We start from the raw sequence: 22,534 nt of genomic DNA on the forward strand, positions 1-22,534 counted from the left end.
ATTTCATTTGGCGGCAAATTCAAATAATACGCTTTTTAATGGAAAATATAGTTGTAAAATAAGAAATAAAAACTTATTCTATGCCAAAAAATATATTCTCTCTGGGTTGAGTTCACCGAAAGTACAAGCTGATTATAGCCGCAAATATCAAACATCGAACAAACGTGTTGGCATGTTTTTATAATGTAGATGCTGTATGCTTCAATATGCTATATAAAATTGTTAATCGTCGACAATCACAGTAGCCACTGTACATTAGAGACATATAATTTTCGTAAAGAACGAGGAATTATTGTGTTAACCATACCCCCGCACACATCGCATCGACTCCAACCGCTGGATGTAGCTTTTTAATCATCGTTAAAATCAGCGTCAATCAATTATTGAATGTGGCAATTATCTTCAAAGTCATCCTCATGAGCGTATCACGACATTTGAAATAGCTGAAATATTTAAAAATTCATACGGTCGCGTAGACACACCAGTTAAAGCCATTAAAGGTTTTGAGAATACAGGAATATTTCCATATAATCCTGAAAATTTTACCCATGAAGACTTTGCTCCAGGTGAATCATTCATATCTACAAGAAAAAGATAAAAAGACACTAGATCAAGAAAAAAAAGTGGATTAGATAAGGAGAAGTATAATAAGTTAAGGAGAATATAGAAAGTTGACACATGACAAAAAGTTTGAAGTATCTTTTGTTTACATAATTCCACTACCAGTATGCTCAAAAGATTACTCAGTTAGAAATAAAAGATCCAACCACAAAAGCAGCAGGAAGCAACATTCCGAAATAATGACATCAACACTAATGAGGTTACTTCTAGAAGAAAAACAGCGGAAGAAGAAAGAGCAAATGAGAAATAAAGCCAGCAAAGCAACCAAACGAAAAATAGGCATAGAGGAATCCAGTCCTCCGCGAATAGTTTCAAAAAGAAATTGTATAAGAACACAAAAGATCACATAAGATATATCATCTGAAGATGAAGACGATGACCGTGATAGGGACGTTAACGAAGATATTTGCACAATTTGTGGCGAATTCGGTAAAAACAGTTAATTATTTTTTAAATGGGGGTAATAGTGGCAGTGGTCACTTTTAAATATGTAATTTTTCGTAAATAGAGTTTGAAGTACTAAGGTTTGAAGTTTTATTTACGTTAACAGTATAATTTTTAAAGCTATGTAGCAGTATAAATAAACTAAAATGCTTAGGCGGAAACTATTCCCCCCTTTCCCCTATAGGACGTTAATTTTGACGGATTCAAGAGACGTATGTGCTTAAATAACCACGAAAGACATAGGTATCGACGGGTTAATGTTGTTGCCAACTTCCTAATTGGTACATAATCCTACGAAGTTGACGATAGTGTTCCAGTGTGCTTCCTTATATTAAGTTGTCTCAAATTACTTCTATCAGAAAACTGCTTAAAACAAATTTCACATTAATAAGGTTATCCCCCAGTGTGTATTCTCATATGTTTTTTCAAATGTTTATTAGTAGCATAAGAGAGATCACAAATTTCACATCGGTGTGGTTTTTCTCTATTGTGGATTCTCATATGAGATTTCACAGCACCCAATTGAGAAAATGGTTTGGTGCAAATTTCACATTTAAATGGTTTTTCTCCAGTGTGCATTCTCATATGTACTTTCAAAATATGTGAATGAGAAAACGACCTTGAACATATTTCACATTGATAAGGTTTTTCTCCAGTATGCATTCTCATATGTTTGTTCAAATTACTTGCATCGGAAAACGACTTTGAACAAATTTGACATTGGTAAGATTTCTCTCCTGTGTGAATCTTCATATGTTGTGCCAAAGTACTTGTATGTGATAAAAATTTAAAACAAATATCACACTGATAAAATTTTTCTCCAGTGTGTATTCTCGCATGTTTTTTCAAGTCACTAGGCCAGAAAAATGACTTAAAGCATATTTCACATCGACAAGTTTTTTGTCTAGTGTGTAGTTTCAGATGTGCGTTCAAACCCTTTGAAGAGGAAAACGATTTGAAACAAATTTCACACTGAAAAGATTTTATTCTAGTGTGTTGTTTCAGATGTTCTTTCAAGCCCTTTGAAGTGGCAAACGATTTTAAACAAATTTCACACTGAAAAGGTTTTTCCCCAGTATGTGTTCTCGTATGATCTTTTAAACCACTTGTTCGAGCAAATGAGTGAAAACAAATTTTACATAGGTATGGTTTTTTAATGTGTATTTGAATATGCTCTTTTAAATCGCTCTTGCAAGAAAATTGCTTGAAGCACAATTTGCATGATTTCTCTTCGGTAGGTAGACTCTGCTGCACTTTATTGTATGGAAGTTCAGGAAATGAATCGATTACTTCCATTCTATTCAGGACACCTAAAACAAAAATAAACTTGTTATATGGAAAAGTTATATTTTCCACTTTGGAAAAGTATAATATTCATATAATTGCACTCCCAGAAATTCAATTACTGCGGAAAAAAGGAATAGATATATTGGTATATACTTATTGAGTAAGTACACATCTGGTATTGTCCCTGAAAAACACTAGCCTAAGATAATAAAGAGCCTCGAAGTGTACAGATAACAGGATGTACGAGACGAAGATACACATCAACAAATTCAGAACATTGTCGCCAAGCTCTCAGTTTGTGTTATCATTATTTTATTTACAATGAGAATACAATTTATGATGTCTCAATATTGTTTCCTATGAAGTTTTAACTTACAATTAACAAAGTATGTTGAAGAAAAGGATAGAATCAAACACATTTATTGGAAAACGAAAAAAATATGTAATTTTTTTTTATTTTAATCTTTTCTTTAAATAAGGTACATTAACTTTGATCAAATGAAAGGCAGACAACGAGCACAGTTTTATGAATTAAATCTTGCCCAAGTACTTTCGCTTCCTAGAGCATTTCGTCAATTTTGGGCCATCCAACAATCACAGAATGTCATAAACATAAAATTATGAAAATACATTGACGAAATGCCCCTTTTTTTCAAACATCCACCGGGACTTTATTTATAAACAATAAGCAATTTAAAAAGAATCATTTAAAGCATTAAGAACTCAAGTTGAGACAAAAAATTAAAATCGATTCCTTTAAAAATGAGCCGTCGATGATGCGCCAAAGATAAAGGGTTTAAAAGCGAAGCGATTTTACTATTTCAAAAACTGAATTCATAAATTTAAATTTATAAAAGTCGCAATATCTCCAATTATAATCAACGAAAATTTATGTTTTTTGCATAAATTATAAAAATTCAATTAGTTAATTTTTGAATTGTTCATTTAACCAAGTAATTTGTTGTTATAAAGGCTTGTGCCATTGTGTATTGTCAAAAAATGTCATTTTTATATCGATTTTCTAATATTTAATTTAATGATTATAATTTTACACAATAACACAAGCCTTTATAATAACTACAAAAAACAGTTTTAGATGGAACGTACAAGAAAAAGTAATTTGTTTTATCAAATTAAAATAAATATTCTAAATGTTACTTTTCTCTTATTCTTTATTTATTATTATGTATTTATATTTATTATCTCTTATTATTTACTGAAAATATTTTAGGGGTATTATTTGATTAAAAGGTATTTATTTGATTAAAAAAAAAACAACGAATTTAAAATTATTTATTAAAACAGAACACAACCTTCAATTTATAAAAAATACATTATTTTAACCACTATAGACAAGTACCAGAATTGTAGCAAGTGACTCATGTTTTAATGATTTTTTACAGGCCAGTAAAATTAGACGTTTACCTTAAAGAAAAAAATATTTTTGTTCCGACAAAAGGAGAAAATTGAATTATTATTTAAGAAACAAATTAGTGGATTATTGCAGAATCTGTTTAATCTCTTAAAAATTGACAAAAACCTTCTTCTGACGGTACAAAGAATATATTCAGATAGAAGAGATCTCATTTTATATGAAAGACTTAATAATATTTGACTGGTCTAATTTTAAACTGTTCAAATGTTTTGGCAAAGATTTGGGTTCTAGGGAAAATCTAACGTTGTCAGCGTGTATGACTTAACTTGATGTTATCTGCAATGTTGTAGTTTATATCTTTCTCTAACAGTAGATAATCTCTGAGAACTCAACAATGTAGTCGCAAATTAAGACGATGTAACCGACAACAATGCCATTGTTCGGGTAGCTATTTTATTGACTGTTATCTGTAAGTCGGTTTCATAAGCGCACTGACAGGGTTATCATAAAGCAGAGAACAGAATTGTTTGTAGTATTATTATATTATATTTGTTATATTATTATATATAATTGTAGTAGGAGCTTTTACGTTTATTTTTTGTGAATTGTGAGTAATTTAGTTTACTTCAATTTGGTGACAAATAATAAATATGACAGACAGTAGTAATAGTGAACCGTATCTTCTTCTTCAGTGCCTTATCCGGTCCAGATGTTGGCGATCATCAAGGCTATCATGGTTTTGTTGACTGCTCTGCGAAACAGCTACGCGGAGGTCATCTCAAACCATTGTCGGAGGTTTTTCAACCACGACATACGACGGCGTCCCGGTCCTCTCCTGCTAAATACTTTGCCCTGCATAACGAGTTAAAGAATTCGATATTTTTCTTCATTCCGCATCACGTGGCTGAGGTACTCAAGCTTACGTTGTTTCACTAAACTAAGCACCTCTTTATTTTGACATGCGCTGTAGGACCTCAACGTTGGTTACATGGTCCACATACGATATTTTGTAGTATTCTCCTGTAGATCCACATCTAAAAGGCTTCAATCTGCTTTTCAGTGGCTTGCGTCAGTGTCCAGGCTTCATCTCCATATAGTAACACTGGAAGAATGTAGCACCTCACTATCCGCATCTTGGTTCCCAAAACTGAGATCACTGCAACACAGCAAGGATCTCAAGTTGATAAATGTAAACCGTGCCATTTCAATTCTGGATCTAATCTCTTGAGCGAAGTCCCATTGTGACTTGAGAGTAGTTCCGAGGTAAGTGAATCTGTCGACTCTGGATCTCTTCGCTATCTGCCATTAGTGCCCCGGGATCCAAATTTGCACGGCTGACAACCATGAATTTAGTTTTCTTAATATTAAGGTCTAGTCCGTATGTTACGCTCACACTTCTCATTCTCATTCGGTCTAGTAAGGCTTGTAGATAATTTAGGCTGGTTGCTAGTAACATAGTGTCATCGGCGCACATACGTTGATTTTAAATAATTAGCCGGCCAAAAGTCAAATTTCAAAAGTGACGTAAAAAATTTAAGAAACATCCTAGAGATACATGATGGTTTAAATTAACAAAAAATAACTGTCCCAACTCTAGAACTGTTCGCCATGCGCGTGCGCAGACGCAGGCGCGCGGCAGGTAGCTTGTAAATAACGTTTTGTTGCCCAGTAATCACCTCTCCTTTTCAAACAACAAAGGGACTAAGACAAGGCTGCTGTCTGTCACCCACCTTATTTAAAATCTATTTGAACAGATCCTTAGTGAAATGGGTAAAAAAATGTAGAAACATGGGAATAACGGTGGAAGAAAACAAGCTATATACACTTTTCTTTGCGGATGACCAGGTAGTAATTGCCGAAAACAGCTACGATCTTAGCTATATGGTAAGAAAACTGTAAGAATATGAGGTGGCAGGTCTAAACATGAATATGACAAAATGTGAATATCTCTCAGTGGGAACAGATGAAATATGTGACCTAGTCTTGGAAGACGACAAAATCAAAGGCGTGCAATCCTGCAAATATTTGGGGATCATTTTCAACAAGAAGGCAAATAGCGCAGATGAAATCAGGGAAAGAATAAACAAGGGCAGAGTAGCGACCCGTGCCTTAAACTCTCTTCTCTGGCAAAAAACAATTCGACGAGAAACCAAAAAACACATTTACGGTAGTATAGTCCAAAGTATTACACTTTACGGTTCGGAAGTATGGGACGTCAACATATATTTAACAAGGATTAGTTTTACCGCACGCCTACGACTCGTCAATTTCCATTCCCCTCAAACCCGAAAATACGAGTCACTTACTACAATTTTAGTACTGTAGTGTATATCTAGTTTCATGTATTGAAAACATGCCTAAGAAATACCCAATTTCAACATCAAATGTCGTCACTTTCTTTAATTTCCATTGAGAAACGCTTTTTAAACAGATTAATAACAAAACCCTCTTTCTACGATTGTGTTATTAACATTTTTGCAAATAAAGGAAATCGTCGAATTTACTTATAATATAAACAATAGTTATCAAAATGTTTTTCTTTTTCCTACTGGTAAATTTTTGGAGCGAATAACGGTTATCTTTTTAATTTTCTTGTATCGTCATTGTTAATAAAGATAGAATTCGATTGCTTCATTACAAAAAGGTAAAAAATGTTGTTGATATAATTTCGGTTGACTATTTTTTGGCGTATGGATCGTTTGAGATGCCTTGGATGCAATAACCGCTCTCTAACAACCCTTTTTCTAGATGTTTTTCTTTTATTTGACATCTATAACATCTAAAAATGCAACCAGTTGTTACCTATTTACATCGTAACTGGAAGAGCAGATTTACGGACTTCACCAAAAAGTAATTTTTTACGTGTATAATCTTGCGTTTCACGTATGATATTGATCAAACGGTTTTGTAATCAAGATAAAAGAAACGACTTTGAAAATTCGTTTATATGACATTAATTTTAACGTATTCAAGAGACGTATGTGCTCAACGGGTAATATTGTAACCAACTTTCTAATGGAGACAGAATCTTAAGAAGTCGATGATATTTCTCCAATGTGCTTTCTCATATTATGTTGTCTCAAATTACTTCTATCAGAAAATTGCTTAAAACAAATTTCACATTGATAAGGTTTTTCTCCAGTGTGTATTCTCATATGTTTTTTCAAATGTTCATTAGTAGCACAAGAGAGATCACAAATTTCACATTGGTATGGTTTTTCTCCAGTGTGTATTCTCATATGAGATGTCACAGCACCAGATTGAGAAAATGATTTGGAGCAAATTTCACATTTATATGGTTTTTCTCCAGTGTGCATTCTCGTATGTGTTTTTAAAATACTCGCATGGGAAAACAACCTTAAACATATTTCGCATTGGTAAGGCTTTTCTCCAGTATGCATTCTCATATGTTTTTTCAAATTGCCTGCATCGGAAAACGACTTTGAACAAATTTGACATTGATAAGGTTTCTCTCCTGTGTGCATGTTCATATGTCGTTTCAAAGTACTTGTATCAGAAAGAAATTTCAAACAAATATCACACTGATAAGGTTTTTCTCCAGTGTGTATTCTGATGTGTGTTTTCAAATCACCTGTTTTAAAAAACGACTTAAAGCATATTTCACACTTATAGGGTTTTTCTCCGGTGTGCATTCTCATATGTTCTTTCAGACCACTTGCACGGGAATACGAATTAAAACAAACATCACATTGGAAAGGTTTTTCTCCAGTGTGGCTTCTTGCATGTCTTTTCAAGTCACCAGCCTTGAAAAATGTCTTAAAGCATATTTCACATCGACAAGTTTTTTCTCCAGTATGTAGTTTCAAATGTTCTTTCAAACCCTTTGAAGATGAAAACGATTTAAAACAAATTTCACACTGAAAAAGTTTTTCTCCAGTATGCGTTCTCGTATGATCTTTTAAACCACATTTTCGAGAAAATGATTGAAAACAAATTTCACATCGGTATGGTTTTTTAATGTGTATTTTAATATGCTTTTTTAAATCGCGCTTGCAAGAAAATTGCTTGTAACACAATTTGCATAATGATTTCTCTTCGGTAGGTTGACTCTGCTGCACTTTATTGCATGGAAGTTCAGGAAATGTTTCGATTACTTCCATTCTATTCAGGAGACCTAAAATAACAATAAACTAAAACCTGTTATATCTATACGTTTTTAAACACTTATTAGCACTTTAGAAAAGTTTAATATTGATATAATTCCATTCCAAGAAATAACATTACTATAGAGGAAAATATTTGAAAAGAAGGAATAGATATATTATATCTGTTGACTAATACACATCTGGTATTGCCCCTGAAAAACACTAGTCAAAGACAGTAAAGTATCTCGAAGTGCGCAGATAACAGGATGTAAATTCAGAACATTGTTGCCAAGCTCTCAGTTTGTGGTATCATTATTTTATTTACAATGAAAATACAATTTGTGATCTCTCATTATTGTTTGCTATGGACTTTTAACTTTCAATTTATTTATTAATGTAATACACAGGATAACCTCATTAACAGTTTAAATTACAATATACAATATCACAGTTAGGATTCAAAATTTGAAATTACTTCTAAATTAAAATCAGTATTAAAAAGATTAAAAAATTGGACTAAAAATCGCATATACTAAAAAACAAACAAAATATAACAAGAACAAAATTCAACAATTCCAATATCAGATCACAAAGCAAGAGATCTTTTTAACTGAGTCAAAGTTATATTGAAAATATCAAAAACGAGAACATTTAATAGCCCCATGTATCTATCCAATGGGTTGTGAATACCATAGGTTGTTCTGTGGAAAGGAATATTGAAAACATTGTGATAATGTACAGCTTGATGGGGAACATTAAATTTAATCTGGCTTAACAGGTTTGGACAATCAATAAATCCATGGATGATCTTATATATAAATATAACTCCTGACATATCACGACAGTTCTTGAGTCAGGGTAAAGATAATTGTTGTTCAATACGGGAATAATCATGATTTTCAATAGTAGTGTGGATGTGGTAAGCACAATATCTCAAAAATTTATGTTGGATTCTTTCTATGGTATCAATATTGTTCTGAAAATAGGGTGACCAAAGAACTGAAAAGTATTATAAAATAGTTCTAACTAAGCAAAAATACACTAACCTTGTTGAATCAATGGAGAAATACTTGCAATTCCTAGTAACGAAACCAAGAAGTTTAGATGCCTTTATTGAAATAGAGTTTATGTGGTCACAGAAAGTAAGCTTCTAATAAAAAATAACACCCAAATCCCAAATAGAAGAAAAATAATTCAGTGACTGATTATTAATAGTATAGCTTGTTCCAATTCTATTGCCTTTACGAGAAAAACTTACAAACAACATTTTTTTACATTAAGTGGAATTTGTTTTGATTGTACCAATTTTGTAGTCAGTCTAAGTCATCTTGTAGCAAAGCTTGATCTTTTAAGCTATCTATAACTTTCCAAAATTTCAAGTCATCTGCCAACATTAGACATTTGCTATTTAGGAAACAGAAAGTGATGTCGTTAACGAAGATATTAAAAAGAAGTGAAGAAGTGTGGTGTCCTTGAGAAACTCCAGATTTTACTGTGATACTGTCAGATAGATGACAACCTATCTTGACTCTTTGACTTCTCCCAGATGTAGAGTTTTTAATCCATTCAGCAAACCTTACATGAAAGCCTACATTAATTCATTTGCCCAAAAGTATTTGGTGATCTACACGATCAAATGCTTTGGAAAAATCTGTGTATATTGCATCTACCTGTTTACGGTCTTCCATATGAGATAATATATCAGATTGATAGCAAACCAAGTTTGTTGCAGTGGATTTTTTGCTATGAAAACCATGTTGTAATTGAGATATATGCCTTTACATAACCAAGAAGGTTGCTTTGCTATAAGACTGTCGAAGAGCTTAGAGATTGCAGATTGTATATTTGTATACAGTACTTAAGCTTCTATTGGGCAGCTCATTTATGCCATTAAAAATATCGGTCATGGTAATCTTAGGTCAAATATTTGTACTAAAGTTGCTATTTAATGGATGGATAGGTATGTAAAGGTTGTTGTTATTTGGTGAATACACAGTTTGGAAGAAGTTCATAAATAAATTAGCTATGTCTTGACCATTTGTTGCAGACAGGTAATTAACAACTGCTTTTGATCAATTTGGTGATACTGATAACAATATAGGTATAATAAAAAAATATGCAAATTATTGAACGACACTTTTTACTTATAAACAATATATAAACAATGTAAGATCGCTACTTGATTTTACATACTAAAGATGAAGACCAGTAAATTATATGGAAAAGTGACAATTTTACTGAAAAAAGATAAAAAATCCTTTAAAATGAGGGTTTGTAAAGTTATTTTTGTTAAGTCGATTTCCCATATTTATATTTCCATATTTAAGTATATCACAATGTTAAAACACTGCACAAAACTTACAGGTAAATTATATGAAACTTTCCCCTTTTTTTTGAATTTTGCCATTGCACATCCATTACGTCTCTTCACTATTTTGGGCTAGTGTAAATCTCAAATATTGAGAGAATTGTACAGCAAAATAATTTATAGTGATAATATAACAAACAGTAGAAAAAGTAAGTAGGTAAATAAAAACAAATATCTCAACTGCAGTGAGACAGCAAAGCTCAACAAAACAGAAATACAGATTCATCTGAATTCCTTAAATTGCCATAAAGTGCTAAAAGTAATAAGTTCAATGTTAGATAAAAGTAAATTTTTTAAGAATAGTAAAAGTAAAAGAAAATACAAAATTAAAAGAAAAGAGGTGAGAAGAAAACCTAGGAATAGTTCAATTATAGATAGCAATAAAGGTAAAAACCTTGTCATAAAGTGTAATGAAAACAACATAGAAAATAATTAGACAGAAGCAAAAATAATGCAACTAACAAACAAAAATTAACCCAGAAATTAAAATAAATAAATAATAAGTATTAAAAATATTGTCAAGAAATCAGAAATTTGATATACTCAAAGTAAATAATAAACTACAGCACTCAAAGATATGGATTGCTAAAGAATACACAAAAGAAATCATGGAAGAAAGAAAAGCAGCTACAGCTTTTAGCTGTTTTCACAGCTAAAAGAAACTAGAAAAAGCATAAAAAGCAATTTTCAAATATAACACTCTGATTATACATGACAAGATTTATAAAAAAAACAAGGAGGAAAATGAAAGAATGATCTCCTGAAACAACTGAACAGAATTATAAGAATCTCAAAAAAGTAGAAAACAAAATGAGAATAGAATAAGGCATAAACATAAAAGTTAACACAACAACAAAGATAAGTTAAAATAAATATGTTATTAAGACAACAATTATACACTTACAAACAGTAGAAAAAAATAGGCAATCAGTAGCACAGGTGCATTGTATAAAACAATATTTAATATTTCAATGATAAGGAAGAGACAAGTAGAAAAATAGTATAGGCAGTTGAGAAACAAATACTGAAAAAAAAAGAATAATTATAACACCAACTGCAACAACTATACAAGAAAAAACACAAAAATGGTAAGGTAAGTGGGAAAGAGGGTATTAACCCTCCTATAGGAGGGTTAATTTGACTAGAAAGAAATTCTAATTATCAATCACCAGAATCACATCCAAATAATGGTAGAAAACTTTCAGGATAGACTAAATAGAACAAAACACAAAAGAGCACAAATCCAGACAAAGATAATTTCTTTTTGTAATAATTGATATTAGAAAATTTAGTACACTACTACTTTGCTACTACAGTGTCTTAAACACCTCCACACATTATGTGTGAAGGTGTTATGTACACATATCTTTGTGTATTATATTATACAGCTTAATTATAATTGTTATTAATTGGTCACTTATAACTGAGACCCTAATTCTAAGAGATATATACAAAAAAGCATACCTCTTTCAAATTGCAGGGGTCCAGATTTATACTCCTCTAATTTGATGTCTTTAACATCAACTTCCATGTTTAACTGGTCTAAATTATTGGTTGTATCCGTATTAAATGAATTTGTCACCCATGAGTCCAGCTTTATTTTGTCTTTAACATGTGAGAAGTCAATATTTTCTATTTCGATCTTACAGTTTTCCTCCGAAAACTTGTTTTGTTCTTGTTTTAATTCCATTGTATTGATATATGAGTATTATACTTGATTAATGAATTTAAGGTAAAAGCGAAGAATATAAATAAACGCATATAGAAGGACAGTTCAAATGGGGGATTTGTGGTTAAATAAAAGTTAAATTAAATTTTCGTACAATGAATATAACCTATAGACACGATATACAGACTAAACGGTATCGGTATGCCGATTTGGCCGATTGTCGTCGCTAAATTTGGTTCGGCCGCGCAGCTACGTCACGCGGGAACCTAAAATTTATTTGCTCCATTTGCTCCTTGTTTGTTGTTTGGAGTTTCCATACAATAATTCGTACTTAGTGGCGTTGAAAGTGATTAAATCTGGAATATTTTAGTTACAAATTGTTTTTTATTAGTACTTATCTAATACTTTGTATTTTTACCTTAAGTTAGTTATTAGTTTATTAAAATCGAGACTATAATGCCGGGCTGTGCTGTGGCTACTTGTAAAAATTCAAACAAAAATACAAAAGGTAGGATGTGAAATACTACAGATTTCCTGCAAATGAAGATTTATTAAAAGAGTGGATAAATGCTTGTTGGAGAGAAGATAAAAATTAATTTGAAAAATGGTTATTACAGTTAAAATAATATAATAAAATAAACGGAAAAATCTAAAAATTGTATCTACAAAATTAGGTCATTCTAACAAAACTTCTGTTGAATTTATAAACTTTAATATAAAGGTGTTATTTATTTATAAACATATATTTAAAGAGAATATATATGTAGTTATGCTTTCATATTATTTTCTTTGATAATAAAAATATTTGTATTTGTTTATTTATGTTATTTCTATTTATTTCCTTTTCCTATTTTATCCCGATAAGGAACAACTAAGAGATACTGGAAGCCACGAGAAAAGATAAATATAACCTAAGCTGATTTATTTTTTTTTTTGTATAATAAAATGGCACCCTGAGAATATTTTTTAAGTATGATTTCGACACTTAGATAATTAATTAAATAATTAATTAAAGTAATTAAATAAATAAAAAGTTAATACAAAAGTAAGAGAAAGTATTATATATTGGACAAAAGATAAAATCTTTATTTTTCAATGGAAATTCATGTTTAAATAAAATATTGGAATATTGGCATATTGGAAAATGGCAGTAAAAACAATATAAAATATAATTTCTTATTTAAAAAGCGATGATAGGTACATAATTTTAAAATTCGAACAATATTACCGCTTGAATGTATTGCATTGCATTGCCGAATGAAAATTAAGGTTCCCATATGACGTCACGCGTTCGCCTTTCATGCGCAAGAACATACCGGTAGTCTGTGTATCGTGACCTATAGATAATATATTATTTGACGTTAAGCTTAATATACGTCAGTGTTGCCATATACTCAATTATTTCATACTCTCACATATAAAATTAGGGGCAAGATTTATATTATATGAAATGAAAATTTAAAACAACCAAAAACGTGAAAAATACATATATAAATAACCAAAAATGTGAAAAATACATATATATAATTAAACAAAAACGTGAAAAATAATATATAAATAACCAAAAATGTAAAAAATACATATACATATATACAAGGTAAAAATTAATAGTTTAAAAACTTTAACAACTACAGAATAAAGTAAAGTAAAATAAAAATAAAAAAATTAGGTTAAACAAAAGAATACACTAAATATTTAAAATAGCTCGTTTAGCTATACCATTTTCATATAACAATGCTTGCACGTCATTCAAGATTTACGACCTCAGAACCCCACAGCGTTGCCAAAACATCAGAATAGTCAGTAAGTGAGGAATTTTTAAAATGTCAACTATTTGTCAAACTATTATATTAACAGTAAATACACTTAAAAAATTTTGAATAAAATCCTTTATAAAAAGGTATATAAAAAACCCAGTTGGGCTATGTTGAATTGACAAAACGTTTTCGGAATAAATATTCCATCATCAGTGTCCTAAAATAGTATTTAACCACTTAATTAAAAAGAACATGAAATAATTTAAGTTTTGACTAAGGTTAATGTAAAAATGTGGTTAATACTTACTAGTTAATACATGGATGTAGCCACTAAATATGTGGGTAAAAACCATCGAGTTAGAATCTATGGAGAGGGCATCACGTGACTAAAAACGACCTCACTTCGGCCATATTGTTTTGCCACTTTTGACAGATCGTATATGTTTATTTACGTTTGTTATTTTTCGAATATTTTTAGTTTTATAATACTTTTATAGAAACTGTAATAATATATTGTGATAGTGCATAATAATGGTTTCTTGTTTTCAACGTAGTTGCAGTGGCAGAAGCAATATTAATAAAAAATCTTCAGGAATAACGTTCTACAGGTTAGTATACAAATATGTAAACAAAGGAATGGCCCGTACTTCAGAGAATAAATTAATAGTATTTGACTGTATTAATTTATCTTTATGTATAATATATCGTGTTTTTTGTGTTTACCGCGGGATAAATAAATCACAGTTTATTAAAAATGTATTGCACTTTGTAGATTATGATTAAATCTTCTGAATAACTAGTCATATTTTTATAGTAGTTTTAATATTATTGAGTCCGGCCATGATCCCACCGCCATATTGGTTTCACAGTTAGCCACGCCTACCTACGCCGTTTTTAATACACACGTTAATATGCTCATAGCTTCTCCATAGATTCTAACTCGATGGTAAAAACCCTTTAAAAATTATTAAATAAAATTTGGTTTACATTATGTCTAATTTACAGTTAAGATGTTAAAGTTACCGTTGGATTGGTAAATGTAAAGACATAATGTAAACCAAATTTTATTTAATAATTTTTAAAGGGTTTTTACCCACATATTTAGTGGCTACATCCATGTATTAACTAGTAAGTATTAACCACATTTTTACATTAACCTTAGTCAAACTTTTAATTAAGTGGTTAAATACTATTTTAGGACACTGATGATGGAATATTTATTCCGAAAACGTTTTGTCAATTCAACATAGCATAACTGGGTTTTTTATATACCTCTTTATAAAGGATTTTATTTAAAAATTTTTAATATATGGTATACAGCCAAATACAGGAACTTTGTTTCCTTGTGGATTTTAAATACACTTAGTTTTAAGACTACTGCAACACACTAAAATCCATTAGAAAACATTTTAATACAAAATTATATATTCTAAATTTTAAATTTGCCTGGTTTTAGGGCTTTAATAGTAAAAACGTCCCGTCATTATTTCTTGGTCAAAATAATCTATCTTATATGAAAGCTTATCAGCTTTCTACAGACTATTTATTTATTTTGGCATAGCACAATCATAATACACAACAATAATTAGATTTTAAAGCTATTAATCTAAATTTAATATGTATTTATAATTACAATTTATTAATATATATTACATTATTATCAAATTGCGCAAGAAATCAAAACATAAACAAAATTCTTACTCTAAAAAAGCGGCAACACTTTATACACTTTTGCCACACGCTGAACTGTCAATAAAATTTGAAGTATTCCTGTATCAGTTGCGTACAATTGTCTAATCTATTTAATTAAAATTATTATTTTGTGAAATATTATACTTAAAGACTTATTTCATAAAATTTATATTATTAATAATAACAAATGTTTTTGGTTATTTAATCAATTTAATTCTAAAATTTCCAATATAATGATGATTTTATTTTTCTGATTATTATACCATGTTGACGTATATGAAAGATCGAGCAGTTCTGTATGGGTTTCATTTTACTATTCAACTTTTTAGACTATTTTCTAAATTATTTCATTGAACCTGTTTTCAGTTTTCATTGAACATTTCCTGTTCAAAAAATTATTCAATGAAACTTGACATGACAATGAAATTGTACGGCGGCCATGTCTACGTTAAATGTATGTCTTATTCTCGCTTTAATCTTACTTAAACAATATCCAAGATCTGCTTGATATGCTTCCCAATTTGTTTTACGAGGATTACGATAAATTTCCTTGATAGATATACTCATTGTCTCGATGGCCTGAACAAAACACCTCATCTAAGGCATGTCATTTTTTAACATTCTGGTGTTTGTACTGCCCCAGGTCAGATGGTATGCATTCGTATCATAGACAATGATTAATTACAGTTAATTTTTCATGCAATCTCTCACTAGCTGTTCCAACTCCCTTGTTGTTGTTCGAGATCATCATATTGTGAAATCAATGTAAGCAAGCTCTTTCTCATCTCTGTAATATATATTTGATAATAAAGTAATCAAAGTACAATTTAGTATTTGTATCACGGGCTCAAACTTAACACATATGAGAGGTATGCTCATTTGAGAACTATCTCCTTCATAACTCCTCCGTTTATAACCTTTATCTTTACTGTCGTTCAATCTGTGGAACAGAGATCACAACCAGTCCTGACGGTTTTTTCATCAAGCTCTTTCTCAGAGACGCAGGTGAGGACCATGAGGGGTTGGGCATATTCTTAGGATCAATTATATATAAGTTTTCTCCCTGCCACAAGCCCTCAATAGTCTTCACTACTTCAGTCGTCCATTTTTTTGTATACTCGTTAACAAAGTTCACCCACAGGGTCCCTTCGTCAAACGATGTTTTATGGAACTGCAGAAGTTCATTTTGACCTCCGATAGGAGCCTCATCAAGTGCTTGCTCAAGTTTGTTAATGATCAAATTTGCTTGAGCCCGATCTAGTTGAGTATCAGGATGGTGTCTGTGTGATACAACCATTCTGAATACTTTTGTCACGGTGCTTTATGACCTAGTCTGCTCGTTAGAGCCCCTTGGTTTCTTAGCAACTCTGTTAGGAGGGGGATGATGGTATTCTCCCGAAGTCTCTTTTTATCCTCGGGTGTTGCTGATTTGTTTTTTTTTTGGGATTTGCTATGGTCCATGTGACAGCAGCAATTTTTGTCTTTTTTCTCATCTTCCTTTGTTGAGCTCTAGAGAGGCATTATTTGAGACTTACTTATTTATATTTTTAAATTAAAAATCCGAAATTATACTTAACAATTTCGAATTTTCAAATTGTAAAAAATCAATCTTTGGTGTATGTGCTAAAAAGCAATTCAAGCGTACTAACAAGATCAGGAATTGTTTTTTGATCAAAACACCTTACAATTTTTTTGGTCAAGCCGTTTCGAAGAAGTATGGCAATTAACTCTTTGAAACTAATATGGTAATTAAAAATAGGGGTTAACCTAAATAGGGGAGGGAACCACTCTTAACCCTCAGAGATAGATCACGACCTACTCTCAGATCCACCGAATAAAATGTAAAATGTCATAAAAATCGGTCCAGCCATTTCGGAGGAGTATGGCAACTAAGTAGTACGCTAGTATGGCTACTAAAAAAGAGGTTAGTAATAGAGGGGTAAAAATTAAGGGTATGTATTTTTTAATGCCACATCATAAAAACATAAAAATAAAAAAATTATATTTGGGGTGAACCATCCTTACTCCATAGGGGTATGAAAAATAGTTAACAACCTATTCTCAGACCTAGAGACTACACACACATGTAAAATTTTATAAATATCGGTCCAGCCGTTTCGTAGAAGGAAGGTTTCACATGGCAACATCATGCGGTATTCCCAAGCGGTCACCCATCCGAGTTTTACCGTAACCGACATTGCTTGACTTCGGTGATCGAAAGAGATTCATTCATATTCAGTGTGATATGAAAAACTGCTTTTAAGTTCTTTCTTGGAACAAACTTCATATTATTGGGTTTTCTACAGCGTGCAATTCTAAATGTGTCTTCAAATAAGCATCTTTGGAAAAATACTTATAAACAATTTTCACAGTGGAAACGTTTTTTTCTGGTAATGTGTTGTCGTATGTTTTGTCAAACTATAATTTCGAGAAAATGACTTCGAACAAATTTCACACTGATATGGTTTTTCACCAGTGTGGACTCTCATATGATATTTCAAAGTACAATTTTTTACAAACGACGTTAAACAAATTTCACATTGATATGGTTTTTTTTCTTTAACGTGCGTTATCATATGTCGTTTCAAATTATTTGAATGAGAAAACGACTTCGAACAAATTTCACAGTGAATAGGATTTTTGCTAGTATGTATTCCCATATGTTTTGTCAAACTATACTTTTTAGAAAATGACTTCGAACAAATTTCACACTGATATGGTTTTTCCCCAGTGTGGACTCTAATATGATTTTTCAAAGTACAATTTTTTATAAACGACTTTAAACAAATTTCACATTGATACGGTTTTTCTATAACGTGCGTTATCATATGTCCTTTCAAATTATTTAAATGGGAAAACGACTTAGAACAAATTTCACATTGATAAGGTTGTTCTCCAGTATGCGTTCTTATATGTTGTTTCAAATTACTGTTTGTAGAAAATGACTTAAAACAAATTTCACATTGATATGGTTTTTTTCCAGTGTGAAAAGTCATATGGTTTTTCAAAAGAGCATTTTTGGAAAAATACTTATAACAAATTTCACAACGAAAAGGTTTTTCTCCAATATGCCTTTTAGTATGTTCTCTTAAACCCTTTTTTTTATTAAATGTCTTGAAACAATTTTCGCATTTATATGGTCTTTCTTCAGTTTGAATATTTATATGTTTTTTTAACTCGTTCTTTTGAGAAAATTTCTTGTAATTGATTTCACTCAATAGTTTTTGTTCGATGTGGGGACTAAAACGTTGCTCTTTATTATATGGAAGATCCTGTATTGTTTTGATTACATCTATTTTATTATTCTCCAGACAATCTAAAATAAAAAAAAGTTTAAGAGTATTAATTTGACAAATGCGACTTCGACAAATTAATTACGAATTTTTATTGAATGTAAATGTTTCCTCTAAACATGTCGTGACTGAAACATTTCTCGTTCGCGGTACATACTCAAAAATCTTGAAGTTTAGGATACTGATCCGAACTGCCCGGCAAAGTTCGGATAAAATTTTTGTAAATTCCTCAGTATTTCGTTATTTTATATGTTTTAAGATACTTCGGATCTTACAATTAAGAGGTAATTCTAATTAACACCAAATTTAAAAACATTAAAACATATTTAAAGAAGTTAATACAATTTTATTTAAAATTAAATAATTCACTTTACTAACAGATTAACTGAACTGCACAACAGATTAACATCACAATTGGTTGATGTAATTTAATTGAAAAACATCCTAATAGGGGCCAAAATACAGATGATGAGGCGTTTGCAAATTGATAACTCATATGTTGTTATTCGATTTCCATTTGTTTTCGAGTTATAGCGATAATAACACAAAGTTGTAACTTAACATTGATTTAATGTTAAACATACTTATAATAAATTTCTAAAAATACCGCCATTGACGTGTAGTCTGCTTAGTCTAAGAAGATTCTACATTACAGAATTAGTGCATCCCGAGTGTCGACTTTTACCTCTTAAACCTCATTTTGGAATCAGCCTCATAGAAAGCAGTCTAACGGTGTTAGGTCTGGAGACCTTGGGGACCAACTAATAGGGCCACTGCGACCAAGCGCCTTCGTGCTGATAATACATTTGCATTCTGATGTTTAGTGGAACGTTCTGTAGGAGGTCTGGCAATTTATTCTGTAAAAAATTCAAGTACTTCTTTCCTGTAAGGCAGTTCTCAAATATGAAAGGGTCAATTAACCCCTGTTCATCCCAGTGGTATCGCTGTGAAACTACCGATAAACAAATTTTTACTGAACGTCCCTATGGTTCCACAGTAAATCTACGTGTATATTGTGTTGCCTATAACCCTGCTCATTATACACAAAATTTAACAAGGGTTAACAAGTTAACAAGTCCGAACAAAGCAGTCAGTGTAACTTTATGTGTTAGTCTAATTAAGACAGAAACCAACGCTATTTAAAAATTGAAAAAGTTAAAATTAAAATAATGTAACAGCTTCTGTCTTAATTGGACTAACACATAAAGTTACACTGACTGCTTTGTACGGACTTCCGTCCTAACTTGTCAAGCTTGTCATTTCAATCAGGTCTTCGTAGACACATCGTCTCAGGACCAGCAACTTCACTTGGAGTCATACGTCGCCATGTTACCAAATCCACTGGTAACTTTAACATCATAGAATTTATCACAATTCGCGATTGAAAACAAAGTATCTGACCTCTGGCGGAATAAATTTAAACTACTATAAGTGGTATAAACAAACCAGACAGCTGTTGATTTGAATAGAATTATTAAATTTTTTTAGTAAATTTCAGCATTATGACTATGTCACAGTATATTGCCAAAGAATATTCTTTATAAAACAATATACTGTGACTACGTTAAAGTATTTTAAATCAAATCGATATTGTTCTGTTCCTCAATGCAATTCAACAATTCAAGATCGACAAAAAATATTTCTCTATTTCTCTTTCCTAAACTGGAAAACTTGAGGAAATCAATAAAAAGAAAATACCACTATCATTAAGTCAATAACATACTGAGAATACATAATTTATTTTCTTGAATAACAGAAATACAAATACTTACCATCGTGTAAGTATCGTGAGGTTTTTTCCTCATGATTTATTACGGAATCTTTTAAAGACAAATCTTTTTTGACAGGTGACTCTCCAAGTTAAGGTTGATTTCATGTAATCAAATGAACTATCTTACAATAAACTCAAAAAGTTATTTATTTATGTTAATATAAAATAAAGTACTTACATGTCAAAAAATAGTATAAAATAAAAATTAACATATTAAAAACAAGGCATAATATAAAATAATGCATATACTAGGTAGTAAGACAAACATTACACAAAACATTATACTCTGGGTTCCCAGGTATACACAAAATAGAATTCTGGATTCATCAATACACAAGACAGTTCCAAACATTAAAGTTCAATTTAAGAATTCATCACTTGAAAACTGCTTCCCCTTCAACCAATGGACTCTTTGCTTCACCACAATACTGAAAGATATCATTAAGGCTAATTTTCATTTACAAATGATAAAATGACTCGTCTTAAACCAAACTATACATGCAAAAGCAATGGTAAACATTAGTTGTTTATACCATTTATATCGGCCATGACACTGCAATCGACCTGCCCTCTACATTCAGTTTCAATCGCGAATATAATGTAAACCAAATTTTAACGGGTTTTTACCCACATATTTAGTGGTTCAATACATGTATACCCACCTAGTAAGTATTAACCACATTTTGTATTAACCTTGGTCAAAATTTAAATTTCACGTTCTTTTTAATTAAGTGGTTATATACTTTTTAGGTGCACTGATGATGGAACATGGATTCCGAAAACGTTTTGTGATATAGCCCGATTGAGTTTTTTAAATTATATACCTTTTATAAAGGATTTTTAATAAAAATTTTTGTTTATAATGTATTTTGATAGAACCGAAAGAGGTTCGTGATCTTCGATGGCACGTAAATTTGGTCTTGCATGTGCAATAAGCCTTTGGACTGTTTCCAAGTCGATTTCACGAAATTGTTGCAAAATTCTTCGCCTTAGCTGATCTTCATTTTGGGCTTCCCAGCCATTATTATACACCCTTCTTAAAACAGCCCAAAACTCTTATATAGGCCTCGCCTGAGGCACATTTTTGGAACATTGGGAACAAAATTTATATTTTGAGCAATCTGTCGTTCTCCTCGCGTAATGGCATGACGCTAGGTCGGGCCATAATGATTTCATCGTTAGGATGATGAGTATTTATAAATTGAATAAACTCTGTAAGACACGTGTCAACGTAATTGTCAGCATTGAGAGCTTCACTGCGAACATGCCCAACAAACGGCTGTGAAACACCAGCTTCTGAGATGGTACACCATACCAACATTTTATCGACAAATTTCACTTTTCTCTAAAACCTAACTTTGTTCGGTGCATCTTGTACATTGCGTGTTGCATCGTTGCTCTTCATTTCGGAATTGGATAAAGTAAAATACTATTCATCATCAATAATGAAAATTTTACCAGCAAAATGAATTCGTCTCAATGCACGGCAACATCTAGAAATTTTTTCTAACTGGGCTGGTGTGTACTTGGGAGCTTTTTTTTTCTTTTATATCGTTTTAAATTATTTCTAGAAATTGTTCTACTTACATTCATTCGTGAAACATATCTTCGGCCAACATTCCCCAAAGACTTTTCTAATTGGTTCTCCATACTCTGAATTAATCTCTGTTCCCGAGCAAGAGTTAAAACTCTTGGTCTTCCACTTTTGGGCAAATTAAGGCATGGTATACAATTTTCGCACCCTTTGTCTGTCAAATCGTTGACACAGAAACATTTTGAGCACTAAAAATTCTTACAATATCGCGCTTTGATACATGTCCACCTAAACGATAAATACTTTGACGAATATTTAGTTTGTACGACATCTTAACGAACCGTATTTGTCAATACTGACATTGTTTATATCGTTTAAGTTGTTTACTAGCTTTGGTTTCCAATGGCAACTTGATCCATTGCTTCCTACCTGGTGGAACTTTGACTGATCTCCACTAATTGTTCGGGAGAAAGCTTATTAAATTACTCTCCCCTGGGGGTACAGTACCAAATATTTTAGGACCATGGACTGTAAAAGAGTCTCGTTCGATATGGGCAAGCAGACTTCACGGCGATGGTACCTTATGTGTTTGGTTTTATAGGGGTTGTACTTAAAGA

At 31.4% G+C, this 22,534-nt stretch overlaps 1 protein-coding gene across 4 annotated transcripts in view; it reads right to left on the minus strand.

The window, feature by feature from the left end:
• Positions 1-1,143: 1,143 nt before the first annotated feature.
• Positions 1,144-22,534, minus strand: part of LOC140435202 (uncharacterized) — a 35,937-nt gene continuing 14,546 nt past the window's right edge. Inside the window, exons 1-2 of one of the 4 annotated variants that reach the window (XM_072523991.1) lie at positions 11,666-12,030; positions 1,144-2,375 (exon numbers count right to left, since the gene is read on the minus strand). In XM_072523991.1, the coding sequence (XP_072380092.1) occupies positions 1,459-2,375; positions 11,666-11,891 (1,143 nt within the window). In that variant the 5' untranslated portion in view covers positions 11,892-12,030 and the 3' untranslated portion in view covers positions 1,144-1,458. Of the gene's footprint in view, positions 2,376-3,631; positions 7,863-11,665; positions 12,031-22,534 lie in introns of those variants that run through there. The other 3 variants (XM_072523988.1, XM_072523992.1, XM_072523989.1) reach the window with 3 other exon arrangements.

The sequence above is a fragment of the Diabrotica undecimpunctata genome, chromosome 2, assembly GCF_040954645.1.
Source record: "Diabrotica undecimpunctata isolate CICGRU chromosome 2, icDiaUnde3, whole genome shotgun sequence".
Classification (NCBI taxonomy): domain Eukaryota; kingdom Metazoa; phylum Arthropoda; class Insecta; order Coleoptera; family Chrysomelidae; genus Diabrotica; species Diabrotica undecimpunctata.